Source organism: Asterias rubens, chromosome 14 (genome assembly GCF_902459465.1).
Source record: "Asterias rubens chromosome 14, eAstRub1.3, whole genome shotgun sequence".
NCBI classification, from domain to species: Eukaryota; Metazoa; Echinodermata; class Asteroidea; order Forcipulatida; family Asteriidae; genus Asterias; species Asterias rubens.
The window spans coordinates 2,015,116-2,039,156 of NC_047075.1; the positions used below are offsets into that span (position 1 = coordinate 2,015,116).

At 38.5% G+C, this 24,041-nt stretch overlaps 1 protein-coding gene across 1 annotated transcript in view; it reads left to right on the forward strand.

Annotated features, from left to right (window-relative positions):
• The window catches only part of LOC117299397 (prolyl 3-hydroxylase 1-like), a 30,107-nt gene that overhangs the window by 1,280 nt on the left and 4,786 nt on the right, over nt 1-24,041 (forward strand). The window contains exons 2-7 of the mRNA XM_033782938.1: nt 7,939-8,091; nt 9,538-9,709; nt 14,707-14,832; nt 15,939-16,165; nt 21,981-23,063; nt 23,907-24,002. Of these exons, the coding sequence (XP_033638829.1) occupies nt 7,939-8,091; nt 9,538-9,709; nt 14,707-14,832; nt 15,939-16,165; nt 21,981-23,063; nt 23,907-24,002 (1,857 nt within the window). The remainder of the gene's footprint in view (nt 1-7,938; nt 8,092-9,537; nt 9,710-14,706; nt 14,833-15,938; nt 16,166-21,980; nt 23,064-23,906; nt 24,003-24,041) is intronic.

Sequence of the window (24,041 nt, forward strand, 5' to 3'; positions counted from 1 at the left end):
GTCTCATGAAATTCAAGGTCCGTTTTTATTTAATTTGCTTCTAAGTACTTTATATGGTTTACTTTTATAACATATAATAGGTTTGCTTTTGTGTAGTTCGTTTGAAAAATACAGTGGTTTTAAAGTGTATTTTGAACAAAATTGTTGTTGTTTTTCTGGTGGGGGGGGAGAGATTAATATGATTTTTAGCAAAATTGTTTATCGACTGATCGTTACTCTTTGCTTTGAACAGCAACAGACCCCATGTATCTAGGCCGCCATAATTGCGATAACGTAAACCCTCCTCCCGATGGCCGTCGCATCGGGAGGAGGGTTACGTTATCGCAACTAAGGCCGCCATTGCTAGAGGTCAAACAATGGAAACAAGCATGTAAGCGGGTACGCTCCTGGTTGCGATGATTGTAAACCCTCGATCCTCCTGACGGTCGTCATACCCGATGGTCACGGTCGTAGACCAAACGGGTTACCCCTATTGTATACGACCATCGAGAGGATGGACATCATCTGAAAGCATACAACCTGTGCGACAAACGACAAGGGTGTTTTTTCATTCATTATTCTTTCGCTACTTCGAAGACCAATTGAGTAAAAAAAACATTATGTTAAATGCATGTTTTGAGATACATCGAGAATTAAGAAGGTCTGGTCTTTGACAATTACCAAAGGTGTCAAGTGTCTTAAAAGGTGTGGCAAGTATACTGACAGAAACACCAGCAGCTGATTTCACGAAATGCTAGGATTAGGCCCGATTCATACTTTCTCCGAATGCCAATGCGATAGGAATGTTGACGTCATAAATTCACAACGAATAATTCGCAGCAGTTCAACTTTGTTTAACTCACTTGCGAATATTGCTGCGAAAGAAGGGTTGTGATGTCAAATTCACGTCAAATTCGCTTCACATTCGCAGGAAGTATGAACCGGCCCTTTAGGCCTAGTCCAGTTAGGACGGGTGACTCGCCCTAACTTAGGATGGGTTCAATTGCGTCCTAATATGTCTTCGGATTCTGAACTGAAATCTGGCTAAGTCCTACACATGTAAGATATTAACCCCTACTCCCTCAGTGATGGTTTATGTTCATTGTGGTACACAACACACAGGTTTATAGCCTACATGTACCATGTACACCCTATCAATTGGCTATTAGTGTCTTGCTTACAAGGACCTTGCTTACAAGGACACGTGTAAAGATTACCACTTAAACCCCCTATCTGCTAATTGATGACCTATGTAGTATCCTGTCTTCTAGAAAGGCCATGAAACAGGCACATTTATTGGGTAACTCTTTTTTGTAAACGGAAATTGTTAATCTGCAACTTTTTTATGCACAATACACTATTGACTTGGTATGTATAAACATACTTCCTCCATGGTATAAACACTTACCAAAATTAATAGGCCTAATCTACCCAGATAGTTACCTACTGTACCTTTATCAAAGTTGTCATCCATTCAAACTCCTAATCTGTAGGCAATACAAAGTAATCATTATGATTGAGGGTAAGAGTCGGCTGGCACCATCATAGCATGGAGGAATCCTCCATGAATGATCATAGTAGACACATCTGGATATTCAAGGGAAGGTACACAGTGGTAAATGTCAAAGACCAGTCTTCTCACTTATGTATCCCATTCCCAACATAGGCCCTAAGCATTAAGTTAAAAAATAACAAGCCTGTGAAAATTTGAGCTCAATTGGACATCAAAGTTGCGAGAAAATAATGATGAGAGAAAAAAAAACACTTGTTGGACGAAATTGTGTGCTTTCAGATAGGAATAAAAGACTTCTGGCTAGAGGTCTTTTATTATTTTAGTGAGAAATTACCTCTTTCTCAAAATCTATGCTACTTCAGAGGGAGCCGTTTCTCACAATGTTTTATACTATCAACAGCTCTCCAATGCTTGTTACCCAGTCAGGTTTTCTGCTAATAATTATTTTGAGTAATTACCAATAGTGTACAGTGCCTAAGGTAATTGACAAAAATGTAGGCTACAGGGTTGGCTATAATCCATACAACATGTAGTGTCTTGCCTACATGGTGTCTCAATAGAAAGTGATGCTCAGCTTCCTTGCCTGACTAACTGACCTTGACCTATTTTATTCAGACAGATGGCTACCCCATGGAGGTAGTGGCTACCCTAAGTTTCTTTCCTCTTGTTGCATTTACAGGCTACAATATGGTTCAGTGCATTTGGCAGGGTAAAGGTTCGAACAAGTCAGTTCATTGTATGCATAGCGTCTTATAGACGTTGTAAATTTTGTCAACATAAAATAATTTTTTTAATGTTTTAACTCGTACAAAATTGCCGTGTTGAAACCATGTGCGGTAGATTGCGTAGTGTGCTGTAACTTGTTGTTTATATTTATTCTTAGGACAAACACTGGACTCGGAAAATTGTCCCCTTGAAAAAAACTTACCCCAAATAATGCTACCACATTTATACAACACCTTCCATGCTAGCTAAATAGTGTTTGTTATCTTACTGTATGCATGGAGGAACTGGAGTTACCAGGAAACCCTATGGCGTGTCTGCAGGGGACTTAATGGCACTGGACACTATTGGTAGCTACTCAAAATAATTGTTAGCATAAAAACTTACTTGGTTGGTAACGAGCAAAGGAGAGATGTTGATAGTATATAAAACATTATGAGAAACGGCTCCCTCTGTGAAGCAGTGGAGTTTTTGAGAAAGAAGTAGTTTCTCAAAAAAATTGATTTGAATTTGAGACCTCAGAGGTCTCGAATTCAAGGCATCTGAAAGCACACGACAAGGGTGTACTATTTTTTTCTTCCGTTATTAACTTTGACGACCAATTGAGTCCAAGATTGCGCAGTTGAAATAAACACCAAGTGAGAATACTGGTCTTTGACAATTACCAATAGTGTCCACTGTGCCTTTAAAGGCAGTGGACACTATTGGTAGTTACTCATTCATTCATTCATTCATTTTTATTAAAAAACCAACTGGCAGCACAAAGCTGAATAATGTGGCATTACAAGATAATAATATTGATAAAAATAGCATAGATAAAACACACAAAAATTGCACCACCGCGGGGTACAAAGGAACATAATTATTAGCATAAAACCTGTCTTGGTGACAAGTAATAGGGAGTGGTTGATGGTATAAAACATTGTGAGAAACGGCTCCCTCTGAAGTGCCATAGTTTTCGAGAAAGAAGTAGTTTTCCATGAATTTGATTTCGAGACCTCAGATTTAGAAGTTGAGGTCTCGAAATCAACCATCTAAACACACACAACTTCGTGTGACAAGGCTTTTTTTTTCTTCCATTATTATCTTGCAAGTTCGATGACCGATTGAGCTCAAATTTTCACAGGTTTGTTATTTTATTTTGCATAATGTTGAGATACACCAACTGTGAAGGCTAGTCTTTGACAATTACCAATAGTGTCCACTGCCTTTAATGCTCATTGCCAATAACTTATGTACGCCTGAATCTTTACAAAATCTTGCAGTCTTGTGTTGTGTACAGTAGTGTATATGCACGGAATAAATAACACCACTGAAGTGACATCAAACCACTTCTTTGCCCTTGACCTTTTCCTACACTACGTATGTACTTCTACCATCTCTAGCAAAAGTCACATCTGTGCATCCGTGTCATAATAGCCGCTTTTACATGTACCTGAATCTTGAGGGCCATTTCCTGTGAAAAGTCGCACCAGCGGCTTCCTGTTGAATGAAAAGCTAAATAAACTATCTCCTTGTGGAGGGCTGGGTTGACATTGACGGACAGGACGATGTCCGCTACCTTCAAAATGAGTTATCATGAGATAGGCCTACATGCAAATTAACTATCATGAAAGAGGTCTAAATGTACAGATCCAGAATTAACTGTAGTAGGAAAGTGTAGAAAATAGAAAGCAGGCGTTGCCCTTTACTTTTTTAAGTGACTAGAAAATAGCAAGACCAGTTAACTTTTTTTTTTTTCACTGACTAGTCCATAATTCATGACGCCATTCGCAAGGTAGATTTGAATAATGTCTAGTACAATGACTTGCCAGGGTTATATGAAACAACCTCGGTAGTGGCAGGCAAGGGGATAAACTTTTAAAGGGCATTCAACTTTTTATATTTCAAGTATCAAGTTACAAACCACAAGGATTTATAACTTGATTATTTTATGATTTAATATTACATTTTTCTGGATGTGATTATGGAAGGATTTATGAACCTGATGAATCTCACGGCATCTCTCTCTCTCTCTGGTATTCACAGTTGCCATCCCATGCAGTGACATTCAGCCCTCGTTGTGAGTTTTTAATGACCCAGTTCCCACTGGACCCCACATTGATCTCCCAATTCGAGAAAAGGGCGATCAAGATCCCGAAAGGGCGATCAAAGAGAAATAAGCGAGGGGGAACGCGAGGGCGATCAGGATCTAACCGTGCAATTTTGATCCTCCTCGGGAGTAAGATAATAGCAGGATCTGATCTCCCTTGTGGATTAATTGGCGATCAAAAGTCTAGTGGAAACGCAAAGGGCGATCAGACCCCGCAATTTGCTAGCGAAACAGTGTTCTTTTGAACCTACTTCCGTTCCCAAAAAGGGGGATAAATGCACGAAAAATTAAGTAAACAGGCCTGATTACCAGACAATGTCCCCGTAACATAACAATAGTCGGCAGTTATCCCACACCATACATTTGTATTACTGAAATTTTCTGAACTCCTTAAAAAAGATATGATAACTTGATGTTTTTTTAAATGAAAAATCTGCATCCCCTTAAAATAAGGTGTGGTGCTCTGCCTCCTGCTGCTTCGTAGCTTGTAAAACATTTTCATTCAGTTATCATGTGATAGAACCTTTGGTACGGGATTGTGTGGGAGCTGTGGGTTATTTCACAAGGCTTGTGTAATTGCTCTCTCGTGACACCCTCTGTACTTCAGGGTACCAATTATCTCCATCATGAAAATGTAATTTTGTATTGTGGCGCATCAGCAAAAGCACATGGCACCATGACAAGTGAGTGGGTGCTTTCCTGGGTTATTTGGTGGCTATGTAATTGCTCTCTTGGGACACCCTCTGCACCTCTAAGTTCACCATGGGGTTATTATTGCATTCAGCCTTATGATGGGAACCTGGCGTGGTCAATTAGGATGACCTTTGACCTTGATTATAAACAAGAGCCCCCTGTGAAGGATCATCCTGAGAATTAAAGTGCTCTCACTGAGGAGTGTTTATATGAAACGTATTGTTTTTGTCGAGAACAGGCAGTGGACACTATATTGGTAATTACTCAAAATAATTATCATCATAAAACCTTTCTTGATTATGAGTAATGGGGAGAGGTTGATAGTCTAAAACACTTTTGAGAAACAGCTCCCTCTGAAGTTACATAGTTTTCGAGAAAGAAGTAATTTTCCATGAATTTGATTTCGAGACCTCAAGTTTAGAATTTGAGGTCTCGAAAATCAAGCATCAGAAAGCACACAACTTCGTGTGACAAGGGTGTTTTTTCTTTAATTATTATCTCGCAAGTTCAACGACCGATTGAGCTCAAATTTTCACAGGTTCGTTATTTTATGCGTATGTTGAGATACACCAACTGTGAAGACTAGTCTTTAACAATAACCAATATTGTCCACTGTCTTTAAATTCACTTTTTTTTAAGAGGCACTGTCATCGTGACCAAAGCGGTGCTATGTACATTGAATTGTGAACTCTTGTCCAGTTACTGCACATGTGCGTTCTCCATAAATGAAATGGAACGAAGCCGTGTGTGTGCAGTAAAGTGGAGTTAGTTTTCGAGAAAGAAGTAATTTTCCATGAGTTTGATTTTGAGACCTCAGATTTAGAATTTGAGGACCTCAGATTGAGAATTTTGATGTCTCGAATTCAAGCATCTGAAAGCACACAACTTCTACAGACAAGGGTGTTTTTTATTTCATTATTATCTCTCACAGGAGTGTTATTTTATGCATATAATGTTGAGATACAGCAAGTGACAATTACCAATAGTGTCCAATCTTCTTAGATTGTGTAATCAATTAACTTATTATTCTTCTTGTGTGGACATTATGTAACCGCTCCAGATTTGAGGAGACACCTCAAAAAAACTTCCATCTTTTGAAATGGAATTTTAAGAGTAGTTTTATTGTACGCCTATGGCTTCTAAAGTTATAGGGAGGATTAAAATTAAATGGTTCAAAAAACGAAAGGTTTGCCTTTAAGTCTGTTTGATTGGAGACTGTGAAGTCTGTATTGAGTATTAAACCATGTTACATCCTCACAGTACAAGGTTGAAAAACCCTAAGGTATCAAGTACTGTTCTCGATGCAGTTCGTTGTCCAACTCAAATTCAGAGCAGGGTGCTCGTGTAAAGAGCCTTGGACAAGAGTAGGGGGGGGTGTGAACATTTAGAGACAAGTTGGTGACAGTGATGACAGAGAAAATACAGGACAATTAGCGACCCAGTATAACATGGCCTGTCTGTAAAGAAACAAACAAATCCCAGGTGTTTAACAGGTGTGGTTTGGTGTTTATTTGTACATTTAAATGCAGGGTGCACCTTTGGTAATTGCAAAACAAAATTGATGTACCATAAATACTTACTTGATAAGAGCACCAGAGAGCTGCTGATTTTAATTTAGAAAACATTGTTAGAAATCCTTAAATTTCAACGCGGTTTTTCAAAGGAACGTTACAGAATTGGTAAGAAACAAAAATTGTCAAGATCACAGATTTACATAAAAACTTACACAGTCTAATGATGATGAAAGTAGAAAACATCCCTTGAAATATTTCTGTCTGAAATGTCATATTTGATGAGAAATAAATAATCTAACTTTGCGCTCAGTGAGCAGTTTATTCATTTTTATTCAAAATTTGTAATCGTTTTTTTTACTATTCTCTCGTGACCCATGGCCAATCGATCTCTAACTTCTACTGAGGTTTGTCAGTTTAGGTTATAGTGGATTACATAAAGTGCTGTGCAAGCAACTGTTTTGTCAGCAAAAACCAATTCTGTAATGTTCCTTTAAGAGAAAAAGTTAACTTTTCACAAACAATTTGTACCCGAGTAAGACTTTCTCATGCATCTCTTTGTCAATTCTGATTTCTATGAAACAAAGTGTTTTTCCTTCATTACTCTCTAGTGCAACTTTGAAGACCGATTGAGCCTAAATTTGTAGAGATTTTTGTTTTAAAGCGCAGATAGGCCTACTGGTCTTTGACAACCAAAAATATACCCTGCCTTTCTGTCCATCACCCATGGAGTAATAAATACCACCAGCCAAGGGGATATTTGTGTCTGTCAATCTATAAACCTTCTTCTAGTCTGATGAATCACTTTAATAAAGACAGGAAGTTTCTTGTAGTGTAATTGATTGTTACAGCTCCCATCTGGAAGCTTGTTTGTGTAAACTCTTGACAGATTATCTGTGAAGAGGAAAGATTAATTTGAATGTTATGTCAACACAACTTCCGATTGTGATCAGAGCAAGGTGGGGCTAACACTTTGACAAAGTGCAGCTTAAAGGCACTGGACACTAATGACATTTACTCAAAACAATTGTTAGCATAAAAACTTACTTGGTAAAGAGCAATGGAGAGCTGTTGAAAATATAAAACATTGTGAGAAATGGCTCCCTCTGAACTCTGAGAAAGATGTAGTTTAATGACTCAAATAATAAAATACTTCGGGCCTGAAGCCTTTTATATTTGGCATCTGAAAGCACACATTAAGCACACAATTTTGTATGACACTGACAAGTGTGTTTTTTCTTCAAATTATTATTATCTCGCAACTTTGATGACCAATTGAGTTCAAATTGACACAGGTTTGTTATTTTGTGCATTTGTTTAAATACAAGAAGTGAGAAGACTGGTCTTTGACAAATACCAAAGGTGTCCATTGCCTTTAAGTTGATTTGTTTTGACCTATTTTGTTTTCCATCTTTTTTCTTCTACAGAGTTTTGAGTATGAGAAGGCAGTAGCCGGCGCCTACACATATCTACAATGGAACCCGGATGATGAGATTATGCAGAATAATCTAGATTATTATCGGAATCTACATGGGATTACCGAGGAGCACCTAGTGGATTTAGAAGAGCAGCTTCATCATGTAAGTAAACAAAAAAAAATCATTTCAGAGTATAGACGATGTGACCTGTGACATCACATGTTTACAAAAGAGCCAAAGAACCTGGGACTTCCTGCAGGCACATGGTCTATAGACCTCTTGGAATACACAGGGCGTACTCACATGTGCCTATTCTGGGTGTCATTTTGGGTGTTAAAATCGTATACAAACATGCACAAAAGAGAGTTGACACCCCAAATTATGCGCACTGTTAGGAGGCGCGTTCTGTATTGTGTAAGAAATCAATAGCTCCCCCTTGCGCAACGCGAAACGCTACAGGTTCGCTGAGAATACGCGCACGTTTTTACGCACAGAAAACAGCTATTGTTCAATGATCTGCCTCCTTTTTGAGAGTGTGACGTCATATGCAATGGGTCCACAGGGTGGGAAGGTTCTGTATCTATTTGTGTTTATGGTAGTAAAGTTAAAAAAAACCTGAATATTTCAAATTTCACACCCGACTTTACGATTCAATCTGGGAAGCGGCAGCCAGGGGATCGCCTTTTAAAAAGGGGAAAGAAAACACCTTGCAGTAAACAGAAGTTTCCTAATTCAATACTTTGTAAAAGAAAATCTGAAAAATCAAAATTCCGGGTGGGTGAGAATAATTTAGAAAAACAAGAGTGAATGCTTAAACTGGAAAACAATTCCCAAGCCATGGGACCGTTAAAGCAGTCTGAAAGCACAGTTAGACAACAGTTTCTATTATTAATTTTAAAAAAATGTGTTGGCGTTTTACCACAAGGCTAGCCCAGCATGACTAGTGTGCAACATTAGAACAAATATGCAATCCAAATGGCTACCTGTACAGGCTACAAAGTTACTTAATTACGTGCCGCTGTAGTGTTTGTTGACTTCTACGTGTAGGTATGACAGAGATTTCCCTTTACTTTTTCAGTGACTGGCCAAAAGTATCAGTTAGCTTGTCATTTCCATATTCAACCAGCTATTTCACTGTTCCTTATTTCATACATTCAAAACACTTCAGGCAAAAATATTGTTTAGCGTTCCCGCCTGCTTTCTAGAGGCTGCTGCCACTTTTTATGTTTGTGTTTTTTTCCTGTTTTTTTTGTTTTTTTTAAACCCACCCTTGTTTCCGCACGTTTCGCCTGTCATGACATGTGTTTACTATAAATCCGTAATTCTCGTAGTCGACAATTGATAATTGTTTTAGTGTTTTCCCAAAAAGTGAAGCATTTCATTGAATAATATTTCAAGAGAAGTCTTTTACCAATACCATCTGTAAACCCTGTAGGTTATTTGTAAATCTGTGAACTTTTTTTTTTTTTTTTCTGTTCCAAAAGTGTATAATGGCTTTCAAGAGAATCATTTGCAAAAAAAGTCTTACTAAAATTTCACGTTTTTGCACTGATGTGATTGAATGAAAATACAACTAACATAAACATTCTTTTATTTTTTCTTGACTAGAAATATTTTTTGGTGGGATACGGCGCGTACCAGGCTGGAGATTTCCCTGTGGTGATCCACAACATGGAGGACTCTCTGAAGGAGTATTGGAAGGCGGATGATGAATGTCGAGCCCTCTGTGAGGGCAAATATGAGAACAGGGAATTCATGGATCTTTATGAAGCCATTTCTAGTAAGTATAATGAATGTCTCTTTTCCTTCCTTGGCCTGATTGTAGAGCTGTTTTAAAAACACAACAAAATTATCCAATTATCCAAAATTTCTCCAGAAGATGATCAGAGCATGATCGAAACGTCGAGTTAAACTAACAATTCTTTTCAGAACCACCCCAACTCATTAGAGACAGTCATTACATGGTGTGACCACAAACCTTTCCATATCGTATCCACCATACAAAGTTTCAAATCCTACTTAAAATTATGCTCACTAGAATAAGATAGGCACCCAAAATACATTGTCGCATGTACAATTTGTAAAAAAGCAATATTATTTTCTACTTTATAAGCCACTCTAAGGAGAAAGCGTCTGGTATTGACTGCTCATTGTCAAAACAAGCCAATGACAAATGTGTTGAGTTGTCAACCACTGGTTCTTCTCAGAACTCAACAAAAGTGATTTTCAATTGGTGTTACCTCAAACCTCACCTAATTAGACTCCCACCATAGACCTTTTCGCAAATACCATTGCGCAAGCGCTTACTGCTGAATGAGGTGCATTGAGGGATAGATATGGATCAAATTTGGATACCAGCTAGACCACAATGCACCACATTCCAAGCTTTACGCGCGCCCCAGTATTTGCGTAAAGGTCCATGCAAAGCGTCAAATCCCACACTCGATTGTTTCGATGTGAAATATGTACAAATGAAGGTATCACTTTAACAGTGGATACAAATTTAAAAAACTGTTTGTCAATTTCCATCGCAGTCTCGCAGACTTTGTGAAAGGAAATTATGGCTGCTGTTCTAGAGTGAGGTTTAAGAGAACAAACTCTTATGATCCCTTCAAATAGACTTGCCTCTTTTGAAGACGCAATCTCTTTTACAAAGGTCAAGTCAATTCATCCTTTTAGATGAAGCCACTCATAACCATCATCAGTTACACATTCTTGTCATGTACGTATACATAATACTCTAACATAGGCAGTTAATCTTAAGGTCAAGTTTCAGATCTGGGGGGTCATGCACAAATCGGACGATAGGAATGTTCTAATTGGGTTGGATGTACATTTAAGTATTTCAGAGCGCTGAACCGACAGAATTCTCTACTATAACATTGTAAATACTATGCGTATATTTAAAGACACTGGGCACTATTGGTAAAGACCAGTCTTCTCACTTGGTGTGTCTCAACATTATGCATTGTAACAAAACCAACCTGTGAAAAATTGAACTCAATTAGTCGTCGAAGTTGCGAGATAATAATTAAAGAGAAAACACCCTCCGACACTAAAGTTGTGTGCTTTCATGCTTGAGTTCAAGACCCAAAAATCTAACTCTGAGGTCTCGAAATCAAATTCTTGGAAAATTACTTCTTTCTCGAAAACTACGTCACTTCAGAGGGAGCCGTTTCTCACAATGTTTTATACCATCAACCTCTCCCCATTACGCGTTACCAAGTGAGGTTTTATGCTGATTATTATTTTGAGTAAACTACCAATAGTGTCCACTGCCTTTAAAACATTTGACTCATTCTTCGGCTGTGCGCTCCAGATTCCAATCCAGAATCATTTCACAGAGGAAATATAGTGTCTCTGAAAATAGAACATTTTTGCAAGTGGAAACAGACTGATCGAGTTACAATGTCTAGCCAAATTACTTACATCATTCATTTTGAATGTGCAGTAACTACTTTCTTCATAACAGCCCGCCTCCCACTACCTGTTCGTGTCTGTAGGCCTCTAAATGCAAATGCTGCAATCAAATTGCGTTTACTGGGCCTGTTGTTTACAAAATATCTCTGTCTAGAAAAAACAATTCCAGCAGTAGGCCTTTGTCCGGTACATAAGCAAAGAATTTTAATTGTACTGTATGTTTTGAGGACATTTTGTTTGGTAATAATCAGGCTTCGCCGCGGGACTTAGTTTGTCAACTTCCAATACCTTGGTGAGTTAAAATATCTGCTAGTCACTCTCAAACCATGTTATGTTCATATAATACCATACACTGTACCTTTAACCTGTTTATGGGGGGATATGTTACACAGGTTAAAGACCCTGGACACTATTGGTAATTGTCAAAGACCAGTCTTCTCACCTGGTGTATCTCAACAATGCATAAAATAAAAAACCTGGAAAAATTTGAGAGAAAATAATAAAAGAAAAAACACCCTTGTCACACAACATTGTGTGCGTTTAGATGGTTGATTTCGAGACCTCAAATTCTAAATTTGAGGTCTCAAAATCAAATTCGTGAGAATTACTTCTTTCTCAAAAACTATGTCACTTCAGAGGGAGCCGTTTCTCACAATGTTTTATACTATCAACAGCTCTCCATTGCTTGTTACCAAGTAAGTTTTTATGCTAACAATTATTTTGAGTAACTACCAATAGTACAGTGTCTTTAATGTATATGGGGGATATGTTACACGGGTTAAACCAACATGCGTGCTTGTTACTTCTCAAGCTAGTGTTGTTTCATTTTACGATAACTTCCTTAATCATCACTTATGAAAACATCCTCTTCACAAGTTGGACTTTTGAGAAGTTCAAGACGCTCAGCTTGCGTGTCGATAATTCTCTAGTTGAGTTCTCTGAATTAGCTGATAGTGTTTGTTGTTTTTTCTCGGAGGATGGTGTAGTGATGTTATCAATTTGCGTAAATAAACATTCCGTGGCGTGGCCAGCAGGAGGTCTTAGGTGTCTGCACTCAATTTCCGTGGGTGTTTTCTTTTCATTTGCTGTGAAAAATTATTGTTTCTATTGTGTATGTTTAGTTTGCGGTAACACCGTGTGTGTATTTTGCTTAAAAGTTATTAAACGGAACGCAATTCATAGCTATTAGTAACAGCGCCTAATCTACTTCTACATGTAAGTGTGGGCGTGTAATCTATTTCTAAGCGTGCGCGCGTACACACAACCCACGCGCAACAGACTCTTCACAAAGTTTTTACAAAAAATATTTCAAACCTCAAATTTTCAACTGTCAAAGTGTATTTAATTTTTTTTGTCTTTTTCGTTTTTTAACAAAAGGGCTTTTATTCCCATAGTTACACGCCAAAACCAGAAATCTGGGGTTATAAACAAAAAGTGGAAAATTTACAATGTGACCCTGGGAATGGTAACAACATAGTTTGTTCGTAGACTAAACATTGGAGCTCATTCCAAAGAAAGGGAGAAACAAATCTAATTGAAAATGTGCACTTTGACACTTCAAGGCACTGGACACCGTTTGGTCATTATTCAAAATAAGCACAAAAAACATACTCGGGTAACAAGCAACAGAGAGCTTGTGATAGTATCATAACATTGTGAACAATGACTCCCTCCTAGTCCTTATCATCCTAAAATTGTGCACCTTGTACATTCCCCCACTTTCATGGTTACTATCTATTGGAAACTGGGTGCATTGTTTTAAAAACTTAATTTGATATAATTGGAGCTCCTCTTTAACAAAGGAGAAGAAATCTGACATAGAAACAATCTGAACCTCGGAGTGTCTTTTAACCCCCCTGTGTAAATGTAGACAGTCAGTGACGGAGAATGGAAACACAGTCTGGCTGGTTCTTCGTTCTCTTCCTGTCTGTCAGAGAGGGCGAGGCCGGGTCGCCTTGTTCTACTTAAATTGGCCTTCAAAGTAACACTGGGTTATTCTACAACTAGGTCATGATTGTATTTACAGGGTGTCATGGCCGAGTGGTTTTACAGCATAAGTTCTGGTGGTTTAATTCATCAGAGTGTGGGTTCGAATCCTGGTCATGATACTTGTGTTTCCTTGAGCAAGATGCTTTGCTCTAGTTGCTTCTCTTCACCTTTGTTGTATCATCAGTTTACCGGTGTAAGATGCAGCTTGATGATGTCAATGCATGAGGTCTATTGGCATTTCGGTACAAGGCGCTTTACAGGCCTGGAATTAGCCTCTGTTGCCCCTGGTCTTGGCCTTGGTGCCCCTTCAAAAGTTTCCTACAGACTTTAAGATTTTCCAATGGAAGTGCCCTTTGTAAAATTTGAAAGGACAAGGGCACAAAGGCATTTTCTCCTTGGTAAAGGGCAGACTACAGAGGAAATGGTACATTTCTACTGGAGCATTTCAAGGGCACCAAGGCAATGACCAGGGGGCAAACATGTAGATGCAACCGCCTCCGTCAAAGGTCCATGCTTCTTCTCATTGAACCCACTCTCGACACTCATGGGGAGACAGGTCTTTTTCTTCAGCTGCGTCACGCATCTGGAACTCTATACCACTTAATCTTAGATCTTGTCTTTGTACCACAATATTCAAATCTCTTCTCAAAACTTATCTTATGTCACAGGTTTTCAAGGACTAATTTTGTTGTATCTGTTTTTCTTTGTTTTGTTTTGTTTTGTTTTGTTTTGTTTTGTTTACTGCTGGTTTTTACCCAGCAGGGTGGATACGTGCGCATTACAAGTCTTTTTATTATTATTATTATTATTATTATAATTTCATTTTATCACAGCATGCAAAAGAAAGATCTCATTTTCCTTTGTGCCGGTAACTCCTCGAGCCAGGCTACTTATTATTATTATTATTATTATTATTATTATTATTATTATTATTATTATTATTATTATTATTATTATTATTATTATTATTATTATTATTATTATTATTATTATTATTATTATTATTATTATTATTATTAGTTCTTGTGAAGTATCAGACCTCTCCTCCTGAGTTTGCAGGCCTGGTCTTGGCCTCTTGACTTTATTAAGATTTTTTAATGGATGTGCCCTTTGTAAAATGAAAATGACCTTCATCATCAGGCCTGTATGCTTTGTGAATGCATTTTCTTCTTGGTAAAGGTTAACTGATTATTTCTCCTGGAGCATTTCAAGGGCACCAAGGCAATGACCAGGGGGCAAACACAGGCCCTGCCTTTTGCCCTCTCAAGATAAAATTCCAGGCCTACGCTTGCGACCACCGCTATGGTCTCTAACGGGTTAATTAGCAATTGGCTTATTAGTTTATCTCTGTTGTTTATTTTATTGCAGACCATTATGCGTCAGTTCTCTTCTGCAAGAGCCAGTGTGAAGAATGGAATTCCAGAATGCAGGGGAAGTACGTGGAGAACTACCTAGCGAATCATTTTCACTTCCTGCAGTTCGCTTACTACAAAGGTGAGAGTTTTAAATAAAGTGTTAGCCAATTTTGGACACCCTGTTTTAAATTTGGACACCCTGTTGTGTCTGCCATTTAGTCACGTGAATGTGCTGTAAGTGAACAACTTAGACACCCAGTTTTTAAAATTCCAGAAAATTTGGACACTCTCTTACCAATATCCTGGTTAAAACACTGACTTTAAATGGAAGGTATAAGTTTGGTAAGCACTCTTAAATAAGTGGCAATCAAAACCTTTGGTTAAAGCCATTGGACACTTTCGGTAAACAGTATTGTCTAAGGCCCACACTTCGTGTATCACAACATATATATAAAATAAAAAACCTGTGAAAATTTAGGCTCGATCGGTCGTCGGAATCGGGAGAAAATAATGGGAAAACCCACCCTTGTTTCCGCACATTTCCTCGTGTTCAAAATAAATTTGTAATTCTCGCTATCGAGAATTGATATTGTTTTAATGTTTTCTCAAGAAGTAAAGCATTTCATGGAATAATATTTCAAGAGAAGTCTATCATCATTACCCTCTGTAACCCCTGTAAGTTACTTGTAAACCTGTTTTTTCTGTACCGAAAGTGTAGAATGGCTTTAATAGTGACATACAGTCAGCTTTCGATAGTATAGTTCTAGCTGATTCCCTATCTTCTGCCAAGGTACATGTAGTAGTTGTTAGGGAAGCCAATTCTTGTTTTAACTAAAATAATCTACTTCGCAGCAGTAGAATAAAAGTTCCCTAAGTATAAAATCCACACGACGAAGTAGACATACAGATGGTGTAACCTTAAACTGAATTTATTGATTCTTTATTCTGATGCAAAATTAGATCTTGCAATGACAAGAAGAATCTTTGATCTTATAAATTTAGGTAGTTTAAAATGTTTTGTTGTACAGCCATTTTTTCTCCAGAATGTTTTATTCTGTGGCAGTAGATTAAAAGGAAGTCCCAAAAAACAAAATCTACACAGACTAAAATCTATCCACATGTAAGTAGATATACGTGTACACATGGTAAATTTAAACCGCAAACTTGATACATTCTTTATCCTAATGCAAATTTAAATACTAAATTTGAATTTGAATTGCTGTTGAAACCCTTGCTTTGACACAGAGAGGAAAGTTGAGAAAGCTGTCGAAGCCGCCGCCACCTTCCTCGTCCTGGTCCCGAATGACTCGACGATGATCTCCAACATGGAGTTCTACGAAGAGGAAGAAGGCACCAATAAGTACACTATCAAACCTATTGAGGAGGTGGTTGAGTACCAGAAGAGGAAAGACATGGAGGTTAAGATGCTCCAGTTTGCCAAGATGAGGTTCTGGGGCGAGGAGGATCAAGAGGTAAATGAGGCAGGAGATGGGGAGGAGGGGAGGAATGGGACGGACGGGGCAGGGGAGGAGGAGGAGGAGGAGGGGCAGGTTGGCGGGGAGGGGTTGGGAGCTTCGCCCAAGGAAGGTGGGGTCGATCCAGAGTCGGCGCGTTCCTCCAAGAGTGGTGGAAATTAGTTAGGTTTTGAAACTGATGAGTTGGGGAGGGGAGGAGGAGAAGAATGAGACGGACGGGGCATGGGAGGGGGGTTGGCGGGAAGGGGTTGCGTGCCCCGCCCAAGGTGGGTGGGGTCGATACGGAGGCGGTGGGTGCCGCTATGAGTTGGGAGATTTAGTGCAGAGTAGATGAGGGAGGGACATTAAGGAATTGTTAGGATTAGGTACGAGATGGTCTTGGATTAGAGAGGAGATGATTTTATGCTCTTGTACGGAGTACAAAGTGAAGTTGGGATTGATTCACATAGTTCACTGTTACAATGTTGCATAACATGTACACAGTTGTGTAGAGTTTTTTTAAATTGGCGGCAGGCGTGCAACATTTATCAGCCAATTTCTTTGTTGATGGTTTCTCAGCTCTCCAAAGTGAAATGAAGTTCATGATCTCATGGACTTTGATGAAGGTTGTTGGACTAGTGGCATAGGGTTGGGCACGGGGAAGGAACATTGGCGCACAGTTTAAGAAAGATAAGTGGAGCCGGGAGATGGGATTAGAAGAGCTTAGCTCATGGATGGGAGGAGGAGGGATTGAGGAATACCAATCACAGCTACATGTAGACGTAGCTTATGATTAGACTGACGAAGCAGATAGAAATTTGCAACATTTTGACGTCAAGGCTAGATTAAATCGGAGAATTGGTTACAGGGTATTCCAGTGAGATTAGTCAGGATGGGAGTGGATAATCTTTCAGGATATGTCAGGGTATGTCACCCACAAATATTTTTACAGGGTAAACAAAAACGGTGTATGAATTTTTTTTTCTTACCAGAATAAGGTTACCAGCCGAAATGGCATGTCAAAATGTACTACATGTATGTGTGACTGGTTTCCAGCAAATATTTGCTGAGTAGATGTTATTGTAAGCAATAAGTTCTGTTTAAAGACACTGTGCACGTTTGGTTATTGTCAAAGACCAGTGTTCTCAGTTGGTGTATCCCATCATCCATCATAAGCATAAAATACATGTAACAAGCCTGTGAAAATTTGGGATCATTTGGTCATCGAAGTTGCGAGAAAATGATGAAAGAAAAAACACCCTTGTTGGATGCATTTGTGTGCTTTCAGATAGGAATAAAAGACTTCAATTACATAAGCTAGAAGTCTTTTAATATTTTAGTGAAAAATTACCTCTTTCTCAAAAACTACGTTACTTCAGAGGCAGCCGTTGCCCACAATGTTTTATACTATCAACAGCTCTCCAATGCTCGTTGCCAAGTAACAATTTTTTTAAATTCTATGCAATTTTGTGTTTCAAAGAGGTGCTAATTAAAATGTTTTATGCTAAAATCTATCAATCTTTTCATGTTCTGAGGAATGAGTTTGAGAATCTCCCTGAGTTTGTGAAACTTTCCCCTGTTTTTTATGTTTAATAGAATGCTGTGATTGTTGTTGAAATCTCCCTAATTGCAAGATTGCAAACTGTGGTAGCTCTTACTATTATAAATAGGATTGGAAACTGCATGGTGGAAGAATAGCTACTGTAACACTGCGTGAATATCTCTTTTTTTTTTAGTAGTGTTAGTTCTGTTGTTAAAGGAACACGTTGCCTTGAAAAGTGTTATGTAACCGTTTGTTATAAAATGCAAATGGTTAGAAAGATGATTTAAAAGTAGAATACAATGATCGACACAAACATACCTCGTAATTGTGTGGTTTCCTTTTAACCTCGTCGACTAGCACTGCAATTTTGAGTGATACTTGTGTGGATCATTATATTCTACTTTTAAAACATCTTTCTAACCATGCATTTCATGACAAACGGTTTCAAATGCTTTTTATAGACCAACTCGTCCGATCCAAGGCAAGGTGTTCCTATAACCACCGGTTCTGAAACACCGGTTCTTTTCAGAACCGACACTACTCAAAGAGAGTTTCACATGGTGTTACTGCAAACCTCTCTTAACAATGTTTTTGCCAATTTGAGAGTCGGGGAGTTGTTTTGCGCTTTAATCACTAACTTCCTTATTGAATAGTACTTACACATACTTTATCCAATAATCAAATCAAGATAATTAGTTCTAGCCAAATGCCAAATAATTTGCCCAAAGTACTTTTGTTATTATTTAATTGAGTCTTAGACCAGCAGCTGTTTTTCTTGTAGTATTTTTTTATTTGATGATGGTTTGACGTAAATTGTTTAGGATGGTTGATTATTTGTATTCAGTTAAAAGGGGCGTTTAAAGGGGCTGTGTTGTCATGATAAAAGCAGGCCGGCGTGGCTGTACCTTGAGTTAAATGAAGTCTTAGGGTCTTGTCACTCTAGGCAACTTTTAAGGGAACACTTAAAGGCAACCAACTGCATTACGTGCAAAAAGGAACACTTCAGTTATACAACATACATTTTTCTAACGCCATCTTTTTGTCCCAAGTGAATTGCATTCAAATAAACATGAGGATGTTTGTTCTTCTTGGAGACTGCCTGAAACTGGTTGTCTGTAAGTTGCCCCATCTCACATTGGCTTTAGGGCTTTGGCACATGAGGCAACTTTTACAGGCAACCAACTGCAGTGCTTGCTACACGACCACTTTGGTAGCAAGTGATTAACTTTTGAGTAATGGCTTACAATCCCCAAGATTAATACAGTATGTGAACATTCAAATGTGCATGAATTCTCAAGGTTCTTTGAATTGCCTGTTTTGACATGGCCCTTACCCAGTCACAGCATGCATGCTCCCTCCTTACATGTTACATGTTTATCTATGGAGAGTGCGGAGCGTGCTGTAGCTGGGTTAGACTTCCGGGGAAATTGTTAAATGTTTGTTGCGATGATGGTGTTCCATTTCTCTTTGACTCTCGCGAAACTGGCGATGTTCTCGTGAGACTACTGCTCTCAGAACTACTGTTCCAGGGAGTAGCAGTTTGGAGTCAGCAGCCTCGTGCGAGAGAAGGCTTCAATCGCAGAGAGCTCCATGAGTGTACTGCGATTGTCACGACTCAACTATCACTGCAGCAAAAGTTAGTGACTTGTCCACAAGTGTACAGCTTTGGTGAGAGTTCATTATGCAAGTTTGCCCTAAAACAAGGCTTCAGTCACGCTTGGTAAGGGGCTACAAGAAGCAAAATAACTCGGAGGAACTGAAGTTATGAATTGAATGTTCAGCAACATTGTTTTGATCATGACGACAGAGCCCAACTATAATATTTGGCTGGATTTCACAAAGAGTTTAAGATTGATCTTGAAGATGTTTATCTGAATCTTAAATGTTTAGCGAAGTGTGATTACCACACTACTGGCAATATCAACAGCTCATCTTAAGATGAATCTTGCTGTTTGTGTGAAATAGAGCCGAGCTGTTATAGAATAGATTTCAGAGCAGAAAGATCTACAGGAAACGTGTTTATTTAATTTGATGGCCTGATGATTGAGGGAAAGGTCACTGCCCTTCAAATTGCATCACAGTATGTTGCTGTTTGGTAGCATTGATGTCAAACGGATGTTAGCAAATATTTGCTTAAGACCATGGCATTACATTTGTTAGATTTTTCAACTATGCGTTGAAGGCAGTGGACACTATTGGTAATTGTCAAAGACTAGCCTTCAAAGTTGGTGTATCTCAACATATGCATAAATTAACAAACCTGTGAAAATTTCAGCTCAATTGGTCGTATAATAGTGAAAGAAAAAACACCCTTGTCATGCAAAGGTGTGTGCTTTCAGTTGGTTGATTTCGAGACCTCAAATTCTAAATCTGAGGTCTCAACATCAAATTCATGGCAATTTACTTCTTTCGCGAAAACTACGTCACTTCAGAGGGAACCATTTCTCACAATGTTTTTTACTATCAACCTCTCCCCATTACTCATTGCCAAGTGAGGTTTTATGCTAATAATTATTTTGAGTATTTACCAATAGTGTCCACTGCCTTTAAGCATGGGTGGAGGTAGAAATATCTCCATGCTAAAAGCAAGTGTTGCAACGGAAAAGTTAAAGGTATTCAGGAATTATACAGGATTGGTCGAGCTGACATAATAAGCGCATACAGTCTTTATAATTGGGATCAACCACACACACATGTAGGCAATCATTAAACTTAGAATAAACCTTTTCAGTGTGATTATTAATTTGAAAAGGAAAAGTTAGTATTCTTGCCAAATACCAAATACTTTTAGATTGATACTGGATTTTGATTGCTCTATTCATTATGACATTCCGTCTTAATAAAACTATTTCAATAGTTTTGTAAGAAATTGCCAATCGTGGACCAAGTCGTTATGTTTATAGATTAAGAATATGTGTTAAAGGTTGTACGCCTGTGTTGTGACACTCCTATGTTTCTTTATGTTACCCCTATTTCCCACACCTCAAGTTTTGTTTCCTCACCCTAATCCTATCACTAACTCCAAAATCGCACAAACCTATTTTTCTCAGTTTTGGGATGTTGACAAAATTCACACTGGAGATATTTGAAGGGTATGCATAAAAATGTTTACCATGTACACATCTTTGGTAGCTTTGTAAATATTCATTAAGCTAAGTTATGGGATTCACCTTTGACCTATGACCCTGACCTTTCATCTCAAGCCTCATCAGGTAACAGAGGAGTCTCCCGTGTTGTTTGTAAGTGTTCTTTCATTTTCTCCTCAATTAGTTAGTAATTTCACTCGTGGGGGAAAATGTTTTTTGCTCCAAGGATGAGCGCAGAAAAAAAGAAAATTACTTGTTTGAAAGGTTTCTATGGCGATGAGTGGGACTCTGTCAGAGCAGATTTGCTTTGATCTGATTGGCTGATTGTAGTGATGTAACCAGCGAATCAGAGTACAGAGAAGTCAAAGTCTTGATAAGAAAATTTTTTGCACAGCACTGAAGTGAAATTGTGAAAACAATTCTGGAGAAAATTGTTTGACGCTTTGACTAACAAACTTACAACCATAATATAGGAGACTCTTCCTAACACGTAATTTTCTTTCCTGTACATGTAGCTTAGAGACTATTTTAGTTTAACTTTTACTACAGAACCCTGTAGAAAATGAAATAAAATTATTTACTTAATTTCATAAAAGTATGTTGTGAATTGACAAAATAGGGAGACTGCGAAAATATGACTAGATAGTTCAGTTGGTAGGGCGCTGGCACTTTAAACCAGAGGTCATTGATTCAAACCATGCTCATAAACATTCTTTGTTCGACCCAAATTTACCTATTTGGTTTATTTCTTGATATTTTGTTTGAACTTAGAGTATTTAGTCATGTACTTTGATACTCAACAGAATTGAAAGATATTTAGCAGACTAAAAGTCAACACTTGAACATAGTTTTACTTATTTAAAGTTATTACACAGTAATAATATGATTCACTTAAAGTAAACAACACTGCTAGACTTGTCAAGTCTTGACTTTACTGGCCCAACACTTAACCGACCATACGCCTACAGTCCAGTGTAAATTTCGAGCCCTTTCATGAAACAAAATTTATTTGCGATTTTTAGGCGAGGGTACGTTGTGCATATTCGTGAGATGGCTGGTTGCCGTATTTAATTACTGGTCCTATATCATGCATATTCATAAGATTACTAACTATTCAATTTCATAATATCTCACTGTTGCCATGTGTCATGCATATTCATAGGATTATTAATTATTCATACCATTTCACTGTTTTATTCCTTAGTACTTGGTGGAGACCTACATAGACGGTGCTAAGGAGATGACGTACACCGAGGAGGCAGAGCCTATCAATCCAGATGAAGTCCGCCTCCGTATCAACTCGGTCATCGAAGACCGTCTTGCGCAAAGCTGGGCTGACCTCAACATCAATGACCGCGCCGAGTATTTGATGAAACCGGAGGAAGTCTGGGATGAGGGAGATCTAAACGACGATGCGGAGATGGGTATCGTTGAGCATTTTCCTGAGGGGGAGAATTATGGAAAGCCAAAAGAAGTCTGGCCGGATGCGGAGGATTTTTTAGACGAAGAGGAGGATGATGATTTTATGCGGGAGTACTCGCCGGAGCCCAGAGTTGTTTACAACGATGGGACGGAAGATGTTAAGGATGAAGATGTTAACGATGGAGACGTTGACGATGAACGTGCTAAAGATGACGCTAAGGTGCTACGAGATTCGCGCAATGAGGAGAAGTCAGTTAAAGATTCTCCCATTAAGGAAAATACCAAAGAGGGAAGTCTGATTGGCGATAATCTTCCAAGTGCGGAAGAAAATTCAGACAAACCGTCAACTGCGGACAAAGAAATCTATGAGGATCCTAACCTTGGTTATGACATCAAGGATAATAGTAATATGAACCTGCCTAACCTAAAGCCGACAGACGCAGACACCGAATCAAAAACTGTCGAGAAAGAGAAAGTAGATTTTACCAAAAATGGATTAACGAACAGAAAGAAGAGGCGACCGTTATCAAAAGATCTCAATGAAACCTCGCAGGAGAGTGGAGCAAATTTCAGGTTGAGTAGGAACAACACGGAAGAAGTAGAAAGTGTCTCAGCGTTGGAGAAATTAAGGATCGTCGCTAAAGAGCAAGACCTCTTACCGAGCGGTCCGCCGAGGTTTGGGCCGTCCATTAATGGAAAGAAAGAGGTCGAGGGAGAAGCGCCGGAGGAGGTGCCTTCGTACGTACCGTCTCTTGACGGCGTCAAGCTCTACATGAATGCAGGAATGCTAAACGGGACTAGTAGGATGGCAGCTGATAATATCGCATCGCAGTTGGAGTGTGATAACCTGTTGAAACTTATGGAGGTGAGAAAATACTGATTCAAACTTTTTTTGCCAGTTTATTATTAAAGAAACTGGCCACTAATGGCCAGTCTTCTCACTTGGTGTATCTCAACATATGCACAAAATAACAAACCTGTGAAAATTTGGGCTCAATTGGTCGTCGAAGTTGCGAGTTATGAATGAAATAAAAAACACCCTTGTCACACGAAGTTGTGTGCTTTCAGATGTTTGATTTCGAGACCTATAATTATAAACTTGAGGTCTAGAAATCAAATTCGTGGAAAATTACTTCTTTCTCGAAAACTATGTCACTTCAGAGGGAGCCGTTTCTCACAATGTTCTATACTATTAACCTCTCTCCATTACTCATTACCAAGTGAGGTGTTATTCTAATAATTATTTTGAGTAATTACCAATAGTGTTCGCTGCCTTTAAGGAATTGCAATATATAAGTTTGTTAATAGCCCTCAAAAGATCAAATTTTTATGCCCCAAAATTTGAATCTTACCAAAAATACGACTACCTTTTAAAATGAAATTATCACATCTTAGTTAAATTGTATACATCATGTTTGTTTTATTGTATAGACGATGTGACCTCTGACGTCACTCGCAAACCATAACATGATTCGCGCGCATACCGCCGGGCAAAACCTTTGTGTTTTGGCAGCCAGCTAGAAAGTGTATTCAATCTTACCATGGCTACGCGTCTTTTTGCCCGGCGAAACATGTTGTATACAGTGTTTTGTCAACAGAGGGCGGTTTGAATGTAAACATAGGTCACATTGTCTATACATCAACATTTCTAGTTGAATGTCGCATTGATGCACCTTTTTTGTCTTGGTTGATTATGTTTTATTACCAGATTGAATCAAAGTACGGTGACGGCTACAATGGCAAAGCCTACCCTCATACAAAGTTTGAATCGTTTGAAGGCATGACTGTTGGAGTGGCCGTCCATGTAAGTAAAAAAGTTTCTTTTTCAGGTCCGATTGTAAAT